The 15,545-nt window shown below is 40.8% G+C and overlaps 1 protein-coding gene across 8 annotated transcripts in view; it reads left to right on the forward strand.

Annotated features, from left to right (window-relative positions):
* Nucleotides 1-15,545, forward strand: part of syngap1b (synaptic Ras GTPase activating protein 1b) — a 129,701-nt gene that overhangs the window by 88,372 nt on the left and 25,784 nt on the right. For 7 of the 8 annotated variants that reach the window (XM_051076016.1, XM_051076017.1, XM_051076020.1 and 4 more), the window contains 11 exons: nt 2,025-2,146; nt 7,140-7,293; nt 7,657-7,755; nt 10,326-10,565; nt 11,316-11,651; nt 11,782-11,926; nt 12,689-12,833; nt 12,994-13,230; nt 13,803-14,004; nt 14,493-14,695; nt 14,967-15,168. In XM_051076016.1, the coding sequence (XP_050931973.1) occupies nt 2,025-2,146; nt 7,140-7,293; nt 7,657-7,755; nt 10,326-10,565; nt 11,316-11,651; nt 11,782-11,926; nt 12,689-12,833; nt 12,994-13,230; nt 13,803-14,004; nt 14,493-14,695; nt 14,967-15,168 (2,085 nt within the window). Of the gene's footprint in view, nt 1-2,024; nt 2,147-5,969; nt 5,977-7,139; nt 7,294-7,656; nt 7,756-10,325; nt 10,566-11,315; nt 11,652-11,781; nt 11,927-12,688; nt 12,834-12,993; nt 13,231-13,802; nt 14,005-14,492; nt 14,696-14,966; nt 15,169-15,545 lie in introns of those variants that run through there. The other variant, XM_051076022.1, reaches the window with a different exon arrangement.

Below are 15,545 nucleotides of genomic sequence, written 5' to 3' on the forward strand. Positions count from 1 at the left end.
CCACCTAGCACCACACCCCTACACCACTGCTTATTTTGAGCTTCTTTATTAGCCCAGACAGCTGTTCATTTTAAGCCAAGTTTGACAATTAGTGTTTTAAAAATTAATATCTAATTATATACAGCTACTAAATGTGGACAGCAGCAAATGAGACGAAACACTAAATGACAGCAGTAATCTCCTTTAACCTGAAATGAACCCAAAGCCAAGCAGCAGCAGAGTGATTCTGTGCATGCAAACGTAGCCACTGGAGATGAAGTTGATGTTCCCCTCCCTTTATCACCGTTACCTCACTTCCCTGTGCTTTATTGTGATTCAGGCTTTTTTCCCTCTCTCTCTCACTCTCTCCTTGTATTGAATACTTTTACTTTTTGAGACTTAAAGTGTCAGACGGAGCGGCTAATCAAATCAGATTTAGTCATGCAGGCTATTAGCTTGGAACCAGCAGATGGAGCCAAGTCTTTAGTCATATCCTCAAGACAGGCTTCAAAGCCATTTGACTCATGCCAGATGACGAGGTGTCATTTCCCTCCAGTCATTCTCCCACTGAATAATGCTGTTATGCTATAGGTACATAAACGATATTACTGTGAGTCTTCAGGATGCAAATGAAAGCTGAATGGGTAAAGCCTCTTGAGGGCAGAGTGGTAGATAAGAAAGGAGAAACATAAAGTGATATTTCATGCATGTTTCGAGACATTTAAAGTTACTTTCACAGCTAACATTGTAAAGTTTAGTGTGAAAACAGATTTGAAATATTACATTCATGCTTTTCAAATGTAACAGCGCCACTGTTTTAAGTTTTAAAATGCTTAGGTGGGAAATTTCTAGGGCAACTAACAGTTATTTCCATTAGTAATTAATCAGCAGATTATATAGTTGATTATTTGATTAATCGATTGGTCTATAAAATGTCAATAACTGTGAAAAATGCAAGGCACAGTTTCCCTTTACTTTTTTGCATGACCAGCAGGTCAAATGACTGTAATGAATAGTTGCTGATTATTTTCTCTGTAGAATGACTAATCTATTAATCAACTATCATTTCATTTACAGAATCATCACATATATTTAGTTCACTTTATTCCAAGATTTTAGCACAAAGTAAAATATATTTCTTTAAAGAAGTGGAACAAGTGAAAATATCCCACCATTTCTTACTCGTCTTAACACAAATGTCTTTTTTCACCCGGTCCCCCTTTGAATAAGTCGGTTTGCAGAGCGCTGTAGTAATCACAGTTGAGGTAGGTGTGATGGTCCTGCAAACCAAAGGTCTGTCTCAGTACCCACACTTGCACGTTCATGCACAGAAAGGTAATAGATGACTGTGTCCCAGGTCTGTAAAATGTACACACAGGACACTTGACCTGCATTTTTTTCATGTGACTGTAGCTGTAATAGTGTATGGTTGATCCTACTTATTTATTCCAACAAATCATCTGAGCTGGAGCACAAGTGTGGGTATTGGGATGGACTGTGTGTCATGTTCTCCCTTGTCAGTGAACAGTTTCCTGGTCCAGTGTCTTAGATTGTGTGATTTTTGTCCATGTAAGGAAGCTTGTGTAGGACAAACTGTACCGCTGTGTGAGACTTGTACTGCTGCTCTTGTCTTTGGACTGTGTGGCACACCACTGCCCACCACAGGATCTGTTAGGACACTGCAGTCCCCTGTTGGCAAGTGGACATGTGTGGGTGTCATGATTTCTTGTTGATAATAAATTTACCTTGTGCTCTCCCCCATCACGCATCATGTATTTCATTTGTGTGTGTCTTCATCTGATTTTTGGTGGTACTCAAATGCACCTGACACAAACATTCATGGGACTCACCTGTGTTTATTTTCTAATCATACTCAATCTTTCCCTTCAAACCACACCTGACTCTTCTGTCCTCTCGTCACCATTCATCTTTTCTGACTCATGCCGACCACTTGTCCGTCTCTGTAACTCCGCGTCATGCACGTCCTCCTTCTACTTTTCCATCTGTTTGCCCTTGTTGCTGCTCTCCTCCTCCACCCGCTCCAGAGTTTCCTCAGTAGAAGGTTGAAGGGCTCGATCAAGAGGGCTAAGAGTCAGCCCAAACTGGACCGAACCAGCAGTTTCCGCCACATGATCCTCCCCCGCTTCCGCAGTGCCGACCAAGACAGGTCAGTGACTGACTGTGTGTGAGTGATTCCGAGCATTCATATGTGGATTAATCTGCTCTGTCTGGCTGTGTTTGTGTAGCTGCATTTATGTATGAAATCTGTTTTTGCCTGTTCCTCCCAGTCTGTTTGTGTAAATGTTATGACATCTCAAACAATTCACTTTCCCTTCTACTTATACAATCTAAAGCATCTTTCTGATTGAAACAGTATGTTGGGATGGAGTGTAACACAGTTAGTGGTCATTAGAAAGATAGAATCAGTATCAGTTACCAAAAATGCAAGTTTTATTAGATGAGGGGACGGCTGCACAGAAATTTGTTATTGTATTATTGAGTTAGCACCAGGAGTGTGTTTATTGGTACAAGCATTTTACAGTTGACTGTTATATCATGGCCAAGGTCCTATCTATCTATCTATCTATCTATCTATCTCTCTCTCTCTCTCTCTCTCTCTCTCTCTCTCCATGTCTATATGTGTCTAGCTCTGTCTGTCTCTCGCTCTGTATGTGGGCAGGAGGAGGAAGGGCTGATGTGAAACTCTCGATAAAAGTTGAGGTCTGTGGATTTCAGTTTTGACCTGGATGGTTTCCAGTTGGTCTGAGGTTATGGCCCGTGCTGTTCTCTGTCAGACATTTGGACATCTGTATGTAAAAATATGTATTATGCTTTTGCACAGTGCATATAGAGGTAAAATTCATTAAAATTCTGTCTTCATCTGTCTGTCTCTATCTCTCTACCTCTCTATCTCTCTATCTATCTATCTATCTATCTATCTATCTATCTATCTATCTATCTATCTCTATTATAAATTGTTGTTTATTTTACACATTCATGTCCCACTGCAGTGTCACTTACAATTAAAATACTCATCGCCATCGCAGTTTCTCTGCTGGGCGATGAAAAAACATCCCCGCTCTCTCCATGGCAACCAGCAGACAGCCATATGGCGGCTGTACAGACCATAATGAGTCAGTGGGAGATTTGCTTAATTATACCTCCTCTGTATCATGTACATAGTTGTAGCAGCACTGGCATTCTTCAGGCACAGCATAACAAGAAGTATGCAGCAAATTTTTAAGGGAAGTTGCTGGAATACCACTGCCTCGATCATTTACTTTCTGTGTTACTGTGTGGTACTTCTGCTTATGTAAAATATCTGAATACTTCTCCTAACACAGTCACAGTCACACAATAACACAAACAAACTGACTGATCAAGGCAGTGGTGTTCCAGCAGCTTGTGTGTTCTGTTCTGTAAAATTACTGTTTTTGTCAGTGGAGTCTGGTAGTGATGTATAGTCATGTCTCTGGTTAAACAAAAAGGATCTTACTCTTTAATTAAAAGCTCTATCTCTGTAGGAATCCTGTCCATAATGTTGTCAGACACTCATATTAACAATCTGAGCCTGTCAGTGGCAAAAGCACTTTAGTGAACGTACTTTGACGTGGACAAATGCCTATTGGATTACATTGTAGCAGCTGTCCAGTCAATCATTTACATGCAAAAACATGGGGAAATTAGGGTTAAAAAATACCAGAATTATCCCATAAGATGAAGAAAAGCAGCAAATCATCTCAATTAAGAAACTAGAACAAAAGAATGTATTCAGAATATTTGTCTGAAAATTAAAATGCCAAAATAGCTGCTGATTAATTATCTGTCAGTCGATTCATTGGCCAGTAGTTTCAGCTGTAAATTGTCCTTTCAGTTTATTTAGAATCTCTTACTGTAGAGTTGCAGTCAAGACTAACTCAGACTTCAAATGTGAACAAGGTCATGTTGATAATCTAAACACAGGGCAAAAGTGCACTCAGAGGAAGGCTGAAACCTTTTTTCTGAGCCAGATGTCTGCCAAGGAGCGTTTCCACATGATTTATTCATTTGGGAAGGTTGAGGATGTCTATTATCCCCGGTTGGTCTGAGGAGACGCAGAACGGACAAAAAAGTCAAGAGTCTTGTGAAGTTGAGGTTGTTTGCCAAGGCCCTCGTGGCTCATATCCATTCTCACAGCTCCTGGTTTTCTCTGGATATTTTCTGTCAGGGATGTCGGTGAACATCTGCAGCTTTGTTCATTATTATTCTCTTTTTTTATCTTCAGTTATCCAGGGAGGGTTTGTTGAGAGCACATGCCCTTTTTCAGCTTGGATTGAAATTCATGCAGCCATAAAACATGCCTCTGAGCTCCCAAACAGGCTCTAAAACCTGTAATGATATATATTTTTACACATTGTTTTTCAATAAATACTTTTAACGCTTCCCATTCCAGACAATATTGTAGGCCACTCTGTCATACAGCTAGTATATCCTAGCCTGTTTCAGTGTCCTGTGATGATCTTAATGCAATTTCTGTTCCGCAAAGTGCAACATTCTTTATATTTTCATCATTGATGAATAATTTAATTACTTTTTAAATTAATCAATTAATTAGTAAGCCCTGAAAATGTCACAAAATAGTGAAAAAAGCCTGTCACAGTTTCTCAAAGCCCAAGGTGTTTTTTGTCCTGGAATGACCTAAATGCAGTTTTAGAGGGTTGTTTGTCCTACAAAGGATAACCTGTTCAGTGCTTTTTTAACTGATTAATTGTTTAGTCTAAAAAATGCCACAAAATAATGAGAAAGGTCTGTCACAATTTCCCACAGCCAGAGGTGGTGTCTTTAGTAATGATCAATCATTTATCATCAATGTCAAAAAACTGGAGAAAAAAGTCCAAAAAAGTTCTAAAAAGCCCAAAGTGACTTCTTCAGATCCCTCACTTTGTCCAACAGCCCAAAAATCAAAGATATTCCATTTAAAATGATTTAAAACAGAGAGAAGCAGACAGTTCTCATCTTTTAAAAGCTGAAAGCAGCAAATGTTTGACATTTTTGCTCTATGAAATTGCTTCAAAAATTGTTGCCTAATTAATTTTTTCTGTTGATTGTCTGATCCATTAATTGACCTATCATTTCAGCTCGTCTCAGACAGTTGTTTAATCTAGTACCATTTCTTTGGGTAGTGTTTGTTGTCAGACCTGTTCACTGCCATGAAGCACAAAACATGTTCTCAATATCACCACATTTGTTTGGAAGTTTTGTATCTGCTAAATCAGTTCTTGTTTCTTGTCTGTCATCTCTGCAGCTGAGGTCGTTTTCTCAGATGTGAGGTTCATCAGTCGTGACACGTTAAATATAATTTGTACAATGTGTGTGTGTGTTGCTTTTTCATATCTCCACTGAGACCTTGCATAGACCTTCTTTTACCTCCAGCACTCTCTTCTCAATCCCCTCATCCACTCCGACCTATTCACATCCTTCCTTCCTTCCTCCCTCTAATCCGTGCTCTCACTCTCTGCCTCTCCAAAGGATGCACTGTTTACATAATCAATGTGATTTCCTCTGAGAGGTCTTCTCCCTCGATCCTCCGCTCCTCACCTCTTTCTTTATCAGTCTTTCCCTCTCTCACATCCTCTCATGACCTCCTCCACTCTCTCTCTCTTCTTCTCTGTGTTACCCTCAATCTGACTCATTCCTTTGGGTCTATTTTTATCTCTCCCTCTCTCTCTATGTCGCCCCCCCCCCCCGGTCCCCTACATGTAATCAGCACTCTGTTGATGAACGTTATGATTGAACATAGACAAAAGCAGTGCGAGCGTAGGGGAGAAGCTGAGAGTCGGGCGCAGCACAGAGGATAAGCAGTATTTTTTTTTCTATAGCATCTTTCCTCCTTTTCCTCCTTTCTGTCCCCCCTTTTCTTCCCTGGGGGGCTTCATCACACCTGACCATCCCTCCTCGCTCTCTGGTTAGACTAACTGTGTCATCATACGTCTGTCTCAGTGACTCTCTGCTCAGCTGGTCTGTAATTTTACGTACTTCGTGCATGCATGTGTCTGTGGGAGTACGTGTGTAGGTGAACATGATGGATGGGCTTTAATGGAAACCCTGTTCACTTGTTAGAGTCTTTTGCATGTGTGTGCCAAGATTAATGACATTATTAAGATTATTTTAAAATATTGTGTGTAGAGTTTAAAATGTGGAGGTTGATATATCTGCTAAGATATCTGCTTGAGACGTGCTACATTTTGCCACCAGTCCTCTCAAATTTTTGTTTCCAAACTGGCAAAAATAGACAAATCTGTAACGCATTGTGAAAAAAAAAATCCTTTTGATGTTGTATAATTGCAGACATGATACAAGCAATCATTTACATTTCAAGCAAGGTTATAATGAGCTTTTCAGAATAAGTGCACAGCATCAGAGTCACTTTGCTGTCCACTCAATCTACTGGATTTTCTCTCAAATTCAACTAATGAACCTTGTGGCTACAGAGGCTTGATCTGTCTGTTCATCCCACAACTGTCTGTTAAATAATTTGTTCTGGACAGTTCAGAAGGTTTTCTTAATTTTTCAGTGGCTGAAGTGTTTTTCTTCCTTCTCTCTATTTGCCTCTTAAAGATACACGGTCAATATCTTTGACTAATTATTAATTACTTGCTGTCAAAAGCAAAAACAGCTAAAATGTTTTAAAATCAATGAAGGCAACATCTTACGGTTTGTCTTAAAAGAAATATTTATTTTTATATTGCATTTTTCAATTGAAATCAGATTTTTTACTGATTAATACTGCCTCTTGTTGTGTACTACAATATGAATAGTGGATGATTCATTCTTGTTCCAGTATTTTGTGTAATTTCCTGAAAAACACATACTGTCTTACCACTTAAATATATTTTTCCCAGAACTAGATATTCATAACATTTACTGAAGATGTGTTGATGTTGTAGTTCAACACATTGTATATGGCTGGTTGTCAGCACACAAGGATAAACATGAAAAGATCCCTTGTTTTGCTAAATCAGCTTCCATAAATGCAGCTGGGAACCAACATGGAATCACCATATTTGGACAAAAAAACACTTCTTTTATATTCTTGTGCACAGAACTGAAGCATAATGACATCTTAAATAAAAGAGCGCCTCTCTTTCTCCACATCTAACCACAACTGTCACTCCTCCCAGGACCCGTTTGATGCAGAGCTTCAAAGAGTCCCACTCCCATGAGTCCTTGCTGTCTCCCAGCAGCGCTGCCGAGGCGCTGGACCTCACCCTGGACGAGGACGCCATCATCAAACCTGTCCACTCCAGCATCCTGGGACAAGAGTACTGCTTTGAGGTGAGAACTGAGCTGCACAGTGTGGACAAACAACACCACACTCACACTCATGGTGAAGAAGTGTACAGAGCAGTAAATAGCAACAAAACTGTTGTTCCATCCTGACAAGTGACAGTGATGTGAAATGAAAATATTATTTTTTCTTACATTTTAAAAGAAGGAAGAAACAAGGACACTGAAAATGAGCCCTAGTCCCTACATGATTTGCTGCAGGAGTGTGTCAGCTTTTCCATCACATTTCCATTAGTGGAACATGACATGAGGTTGAGAGTGAATGCAAGACATTGTTTTGGCGCCTTAGTTGCAGTCTCCATAGTTACTAATGGCTGTGGTTGTTGAATTTACCATTGGCTATAACCTCAGGTGACTACGGCATCGGGAACCAAGTGCTTTGCGTGTCGCTCAGCTGCAGAGAGAGACAAATGGATCGAGAACCTGCAGAGAGCTGTCAAGCCCAACAAGGTGAGGGGAGAGAAAGGGATGCGGTAGAGGAAGAAAAAAAGGATGATCCCTCTGTCTGTGTGTCTCTCTCTCTCCTCCCCGTCTCCCGTTGTTGTCTGTTTTCAATAAGAGCGCACCGCTTCATTTCTCTGTGTGAACTCCATCCTCGTGTCTGTGTGTGTCTGTGTTGAACAATTTAGTTCGCTTCTCCAAGCAAATATTAAAGCTACACGAGGTAATGTTGCAGGGAGCAGGATCCAAATTGCTGTTTTGAAAAACTTTGATATCCACAAATCAGGTAATGTGATGTCAGTAAATTGCACACAGCAGGTTCGTGTTTACCAGCCCAGCACGTCTGAGATACATGACACTAAGGGATACTGCAGGGAGAAGATGTAAAAGATCTAACAATGTGAGTCCAGGTCCTCTCTCAGACTCATGCAAGAGCTACACACCATAAAATTCACAAGTGGTCATACAAGTCATGTACAGATTTCTAAATTTAAATATGCCTAGCAAAAATAAAATATATATCTAAGTAAATTATCATCATTATGTCTTACCAATTTACTGAGAGGTTTTCTAGATTTTTACTGCCATATTTTGGCACAGTAACTTCCTCTCAGTGTGACATCTGCCTCTGGGTCTTTATTCAGGTCGCTGTCCAGGATCATTGTTCACTGCACCGTACACCTACTGTAGGCTACAATATTCTCTCATCTAATATCTCGGTGACTGTCATATCCATTTGACCACATCTCATTTTAGACGTGGAATTTTTTAGAAAAGTTTTTTTAGCATCTAACTTTATGCCAAACCCTGTCTTCTTTAACAGCATTACATTTAATATTTTCTAATTGTTTCAGGTCCTATTGTGGGAGTTAGAGGTGCATTGATTATATTTATGATCAAATCGCACAAGTGTGCATCTTCTCAGGAAAAGGTGCCTCTCATCAAGCTGAAACACGCAATTTATCACAAGTTTGTCCAGTTATGTGACTGAACAAACCTCACAGGAGGCAGGACATGAAAATGTGCTTGCATGAAGCCTAATGTTCATGTGTGTGCGTATTCAACACGAGATTATAGTTAATTAGAGCACAGATGAGATTCTCTCTCTTTTGCAGCTTCACTGTGTCCTTTAACAAGATAAGACATATTTTCACATGAAATCTTTCCCAGTGCAGCTTTAAGCTGTGATTTTATTTCCATCCTCACGGCTTTAAAAAAAATCTCAGCCCTTTATATCAGCTCAGAGTAAAACCAATATCCTAATTTTCACCTAGATTTCATAGTTCTCTGAAATCATCTCCCCTCTCTGTTATTAAAAAAATGAACAGGCATGCAAGACATGCAGCTTTGATGGCAACCAGGGACTAAAGACTTATTAAGCCAGACTGAGATGAAACATCACCCGAGCTGAATGCCTCGTCCAGATGCTCGGGCTGCGGGGGTCCTGGCTGAGTCATGGTGCTCCAAGGACTCCGTGTGGGGGATCTCTCCAAACCACCCTCCCCCTCCCCAAAACAACTCACACTATGCATATCAGACCAGATGCGTTGACAGAGATAGGACTTACTGCCAAGACAAGGAGTCCTTGTGAGCCTTTTAAATCCCTCTTTGAGCTTTGATTGTTTGTTTTTTCAAAAGCAGAGCAGCCACTCTACCCTGCTTTAGTGTTTTATTAGTTTTTTGATAGTGAAATTGAGATAAGACAGAGACTAGGGAAGATGTAACATGATGTCAAGGCAGAGCACTCGAGCCCATGCTGATGCTGCTGCACTGTATGTGCACTAGCAAACTGAGCCACCAGATGCCCAGCACATTCAAACTCAGAGGTTTGGAATTAATTATGTCTTGTGTGTTTGGCGCTGGTTATCAAAGAGCATACAAATGGAGATCTTAAGAACTGCGGATCTCGCTCGTATTGAGCTGTCTAAATTAGGACTTAAATAGTCTGAAGCAAACAGGGGGCTAACAACAATGGCATTTGAGCCCAGTTGAAATGACTCAGCCCCCATTCGCTGAAACATCACTCTGCAATCAGCACGGCACTCTCTCCTCCCATGGGGGATGTCAAATATAGCTTGGGCTTTGTGATCATGATTAGGAAGTGTAGCTGTCTACAGAAACATTACCACCATTGTTTGTCCCCCGTCTTTGTAGCACATGTGCATTGTGTCATTTGTCTGTACATCTAAGTGGATTATTTTTTTCACCCAGTTAGACCACTCTCCTACTCTTATCCTTCATGTTTTCTTATCTTTCTTTTATGTGTCTCTGTCATGCTGTCTTCTCTTTCTGTGTTCAAGTCCAGAACTGACAGCAATTTATCAAGCACAGCCTAAAATCCACAGTAGATCAACCACCATGTCACCAGCCATTTCTTTCCTGTCATTTACTCTGTTCTCCTGCAGGCTGACCTGCTGTTGCCCTTTATTCACAAACACCATCTCTGCTTCCGGATCTTTTTCCTTTGCTGTTTGTCATGTTTTCCCCTGCATTGCATCCTCTTCTCTCTGTAAAGTTTTTTAATGACTCTATTATTAAATGCACTTGACCTTATTTGACCTGACTTCATCTCCACGCAGGACAACAGCCGGAGGGTGGACAATGTGCTCAAACTGTGGATCATCGAGGCCCGCGAGCTTCCAGCCAAGAAACGCTACTACTGCGAACTTTGTCTGGATGACATGCTGTACGCACGTACCACCAGCAAGCCCCGCACCGACACCGTTTTCTGGGGCGAGCACTTTGAATTCAACAACCTGCCAGCCGTCCGCAACCTACGCCTTCATCTATACAAGGAGACGGACAAGAAGAGACGCAAGGTGACTAAAAGATCTGAGTATCTACTTTGTTATAAATACATAAAGACAGAAGCAGTGTAGTAATATTTTGCTTATTTTAGCTTCCTGTTCCTTAAAGTACTATGACTTTATGGGAATAAAATTATTCACTCAAATATACCTAAAAGAGAAGTGGCTATAAGCTCTCCTTAAGCTCTAAAAATCCATCTTGTACCACCTCTGCAGTGGACAGACGTAGCTTAGAACTAGCTAGTGAACATTTAGCAGCTAAAGATTCAGTACTCAAATACTCCTTAAAGATGGGAGTGTTGTCAAACTGAAGTGAGTCTGTTCAAAATGAAGTGCAGGAAAAAAGGAAGAAACAATCGTAATAATTGATGAAGCAATCACTGAGTTGTGCCAGAGATCAACAACCCTATAAACCTCCTGGAGATTTTTACTTTGGCCATTTTGTGTTATTTGGCAGTAAAATTCTTATTTTTGCCCCTTTAAGTTTTGTCAGTTTTAAAAATTATATGTTTTAGAAGCAAGAATGTGAATAGTGAGACACCAATATGATCTTAATACAAGAGTAGCACTAAAAACAACTAATTTCCAGCTTCAAACAGCACTCCAGGGATCCAGTATTAGTCTTGCTACTCATTATTAATTCAGTGCTAAAGCTTTAAATGAACTTTCTAAGACATTTCAGACTTTAAGATTATTTTTGTAAAATAATTTTTTTTGACTCATGCTTATCACGACAAATATCTTATGTATTTTTCCTCCAAGGAAAAGAGCACATACTTAGGACTTGTAAGCATCCCCATCTCAAGCATCACTGGACGTCAGTTTGTGGAGCAGTGGTACCCGGTCATCCAGCCCAGCGTCCTCACCAAGGGAGCTGGTGTCGGAGGGGGGAAGATCATCAACGCATCCCTACGCCTCAAATCCCGCTTCCAGACCATGAACATCCTGCCTATGGAGCTGTACAAGGAGTTTGCAGAGTATGTCACCAATAACTACCGCACCCTGTGTGCTGTGCTGGAGCCCGTGCTGAGTGTCAAGAGCAAAGAGGAAGTGGCCTGTGCACTGGTGCATATACTACAGAGCACGGGAAAAGCTAAGGTACAGGACGCTGATTCCTCTATTTGACTTTTTGGTATGTGCAAATATGTCAAACTGATCTAAAACAAAGCTTTTCCTATCCTTGTCATCCAAAAATCTAGAGCAGTAATTGAGTTTGTCTTTTCCCCAGGATTTCCTTTCAGACATGGCGATGTGTGAGGTAGACAGATTCATCGACCGAGAACACCTTATCTTCAGAGAGAACACTCTGGCCACCAAAGCCATAGAAGAGTACCTCAAACTGATTGGACATAAGTACCTCAAGGATGCTATAGGTGAGCCAGAACAGTGGATTTATTGCTGTATAAACTAAAGCAGCTGCACAATATTCACATTAGTTCAAATTAATTTCGAAGTCAGGAGATGAACTTTTGGAAGTTTTGGAATGAGAAAACTTATAATTAAAGGGAAAAAAATCCTCCATAAGATACTGTTACCCACTTTCCCTCTGCCTGCCTCATTGTTTTTTGCTTGAAGAGATAGTTTCGTTTGTTTGGGAATTTTATTATTTTCCAACTTGCCCAGAGACAGACGTGTCTGTTTTATTTTCCTATGTGGAGTTTGAATTATGTGATTATCCTTGCTCAGCACAAGTGACTAATGGATATGAAAATAAGAAGCAGCTCTCAAAGGTAGAGGAAAGAAAAGGGCTCAATATTTTGGTATTTGGTACATATAAAATCCTGTCAGTTACATTATAGGGACTACTATTTCCTGCATAATACAATGTCTGCAGATACTTCCAGAACTGGAAAGGAATTAAGATACTCTCATTTCACTGTACAAGTGAAAAGATTTAGTAAATAAATACTTTAACGATTGTTTTACTTTCTAAAATGACTTTCTACCAACTTAGAAATTTGTATGAGTACAAATATAACAGTGAGTGTTTTAGCTGATAAATAAATCATACTACACTGGCTAGAAGGTTTGCTTTGTTGGTTATCGTTGTTGTTCCTTCCTGTATTAACAGCACTGAACTGGTCTTTGTGATACTTTCTGCTGTTTTGCTGTCACTAATGAAATGTCATTTGTAGGGGAGTTCATAAGGGCCTTGTATGAGTCAGAGGAAAATTGCGAAGTGGACCCCATGAGAACACCACCCTCTGTACTCCCAGACCACCAAGCCAATCTCCGAATGTGCTGTGAACTGGCACTCTGCAAAATCGTTAACTCCCATTGGTGAGTCAAAATTTTTTAAAAACCTTTGTATTGAGTGTGTTTATTCCTCTCTGCTATATTAAAGATACATGAGGCTTCAGATTGTTTTTTTTTCTACTGGCAAGTAGAAAAAGTCTGAATCTCCAGTTTGAGTCTCATCCTAACATATTCCCCTTTACAGTGTTTTCCCTCGAGAGCTAAAGGAGGTTTTTGCCTCCTGGAGAGTGCGCTGTGCTGAGAGGGGCCGGGAAGACATCGCCGACCGCCTCATCAGTGGTTCCCTCTTTCTACGCTTCCTGTGTCCAGCCATCATGTCCCCATCGCTCTTCAACCTCACCCAGGAGTATCCCGATGAGCAGACATCACGCACGCTCACCCTCATCGCTAAAGTAGTGCAAAACCTGGCTAACTTCTCCAAGTCAGTTTTATTTCATTTTATTTACAGCCCCAACACTAGCCAGTCACTAACCAGTACACCACCCTATATACATTATCAAATATGCTTAAACGCAGAAACATCAGCCAGCCCCGACAGTCTTCCTTCTCTGCAGTCAGAATGTTTATAATAATATCTGGAGTCATTCTGAAATACATAAACAACATAAGCTTTGTTTATGTCTATTCAAAACTATATTTAGATCACAATAATACATTTTTAAAAAGGTCAAATAGACGCAAGCTTGAAGTACAACAACAATATGGATGGACACAACAATAAATGACCGTGTCATCTGTATATAAACAAAATATTAACCACTTTTGCATTCAGGTATATTCGTGAAAATCATGGCACTTGGCAGTTGGAATGAGGGACATTTTTGTGGGAGAAACAGAGCCTCCTTTCAACTGTTATCATAGATAATGATTTCAGTTGACATTTAATGTGTTTCTCAGTTGTTTTTTGGCTTTTTCTCTGTCACTTTTCCTTCTCTTTCACACCCCCCACCTGCTTCCTCTCCTTCCTGGCCTTGCTCTCCTTCCTGCCTGCAGGTTTGGCAGCAAAGAGGAGTACATGTGTTTCATGAATGAGTTCTTAGAGATGGAGTGGGGCTCCATGCAGCAGTTCCTGTACGAGATCTCCAACCTGGACAGTGTCAGCAATGCAGGCGGCTTTGAGGGATACATCGACCTGGGCAGGGAGCTGTCTATACTGCACAGTCTTCTATGGGAGGTCATGGCTCAGCTCAGCAAGGTAAACCCAAACATGACACACAATATATGCCATTATAAACTGCAACCATTGTGCAGTATTGGTTATACTTTATAATTAAAGAAGTTGACTATATACTGATGGCTTTCTGACAACTAAAGTCATACTTCTTTCAAAGCTGTTGCATTGAATAGCAGTGTATTATATTGTACAGGTGTTCATGTTATTGTGTCCACCCCCTGAGTTGGTCACCTCAGGCTTTATTCTCCTGCTGTCAAATCAAATGCAGACTGGATATATCAGCTAAACATGAATTTCAACAATTCAGTCTCAAAAATGGCTCCGTGTCCCCTCATCTGAAACTTTTTGCTAAATGAGGCTGCAAGTCATTAATCAAACTTGAGCTGTCATTAACTTACAAGCACCATGTGAGCGGAGGTGGCATTTTAATGAAACCGTTGCATTAGATAACAAAAATAAATAAATAGAAAATTTCTGCAGCAAATTTCATTTTTCCCTTTCAACCACAGGATGCCATCATCAAACTGGGTCCTTTGCCTCGCCTCCTGAATGACATCAGTATGGCCTTGCGTAACCCACACCTACAGAGGCAGCCCAGCCATCAGACAGACAGGGTCCAGGAGAGACAGACAGAGAGGCTGCTTTCACGGCCGAGCTTCAACAGGGGCATCTCATCCGAGTTTCAAAATCTCATGATGAGGGACCTTAATAGGTAGGCCACATCTGTCTAATAATTATAATAGCTCCAAGCAGCATTTGGGATTTTACTGTCATTTTATCACCAACCATCCTTTGTTTCAAATAACTTTGATGTCAAAATCTGAAACTTTTATGCAATGGTGGAAAGTAACATTTGAGGTTCTTGTACTTTACTTGAGTATTTCCATTTTATGTTACCTTGTAGTGTAGGACCACATAACCTCATGGTACCTATCTGCAGTTTGTTGCAGTTAATATTCGCCTTACTCACTGCTGTTCTACAGCTCTATAGATATCACTCGCTTGCCTTCCCCTACCTCCACCGGAGGGGTCATGCCATCCCGCTCCCAGATGAGTTTTCAGGACCGAGACCACCCTCATCGAGCATCCTCCAAAGACATGTTTTATGTTTCACGCCCTCCCCTGGCCCGATCCAGCCCAGCCTACTGCACGAGCAGCTCGGACATCACCGAACCAGATCCTAAGGTGAGTTTTATCACACTGACTTGGGGAATCATCATCCCATCCACTAGGTCTATCTTTACCAAAGTGAGGTTAGTATGGCGTGCATGTTAGTCATACTTAATAGAATCTGCCATCGTGTGATCGAGGCTGTAGTATATCATGACATCTGCTTTTTTTCCACTGATTCACCACGCAACTCATCCTAGCGGTATTTCCTGGGAAATACTTTGAGGCATTCCGATATCCAGGCCTCGCGGTAAAAACACCCGCACCACCCTCACCCATATCATCCGTGGCCACCTAACATAACAAAATAACATGGGGCACACTAGCCTCTCATATCCCTTATTATCTAGGTGCTCAGTGTCAATAAAAGCGTATCTATGATGGACCTCCAG

Source organism: Lates calcarifer, linkage group LG15 (genome assembly GCF_001640805.2).
Source record: "Lates calcarifer isolate ASB-BC8 linkage group LG15, TLL_Latcal_v3, whole genome shotgun sequence".
NCBI classification, from domain to species: domain Eukaryota; kingdom Metazoa; phylum Chordata; class Actinopteri; family Centropomidae; genus Lates; species Lates calcarifer.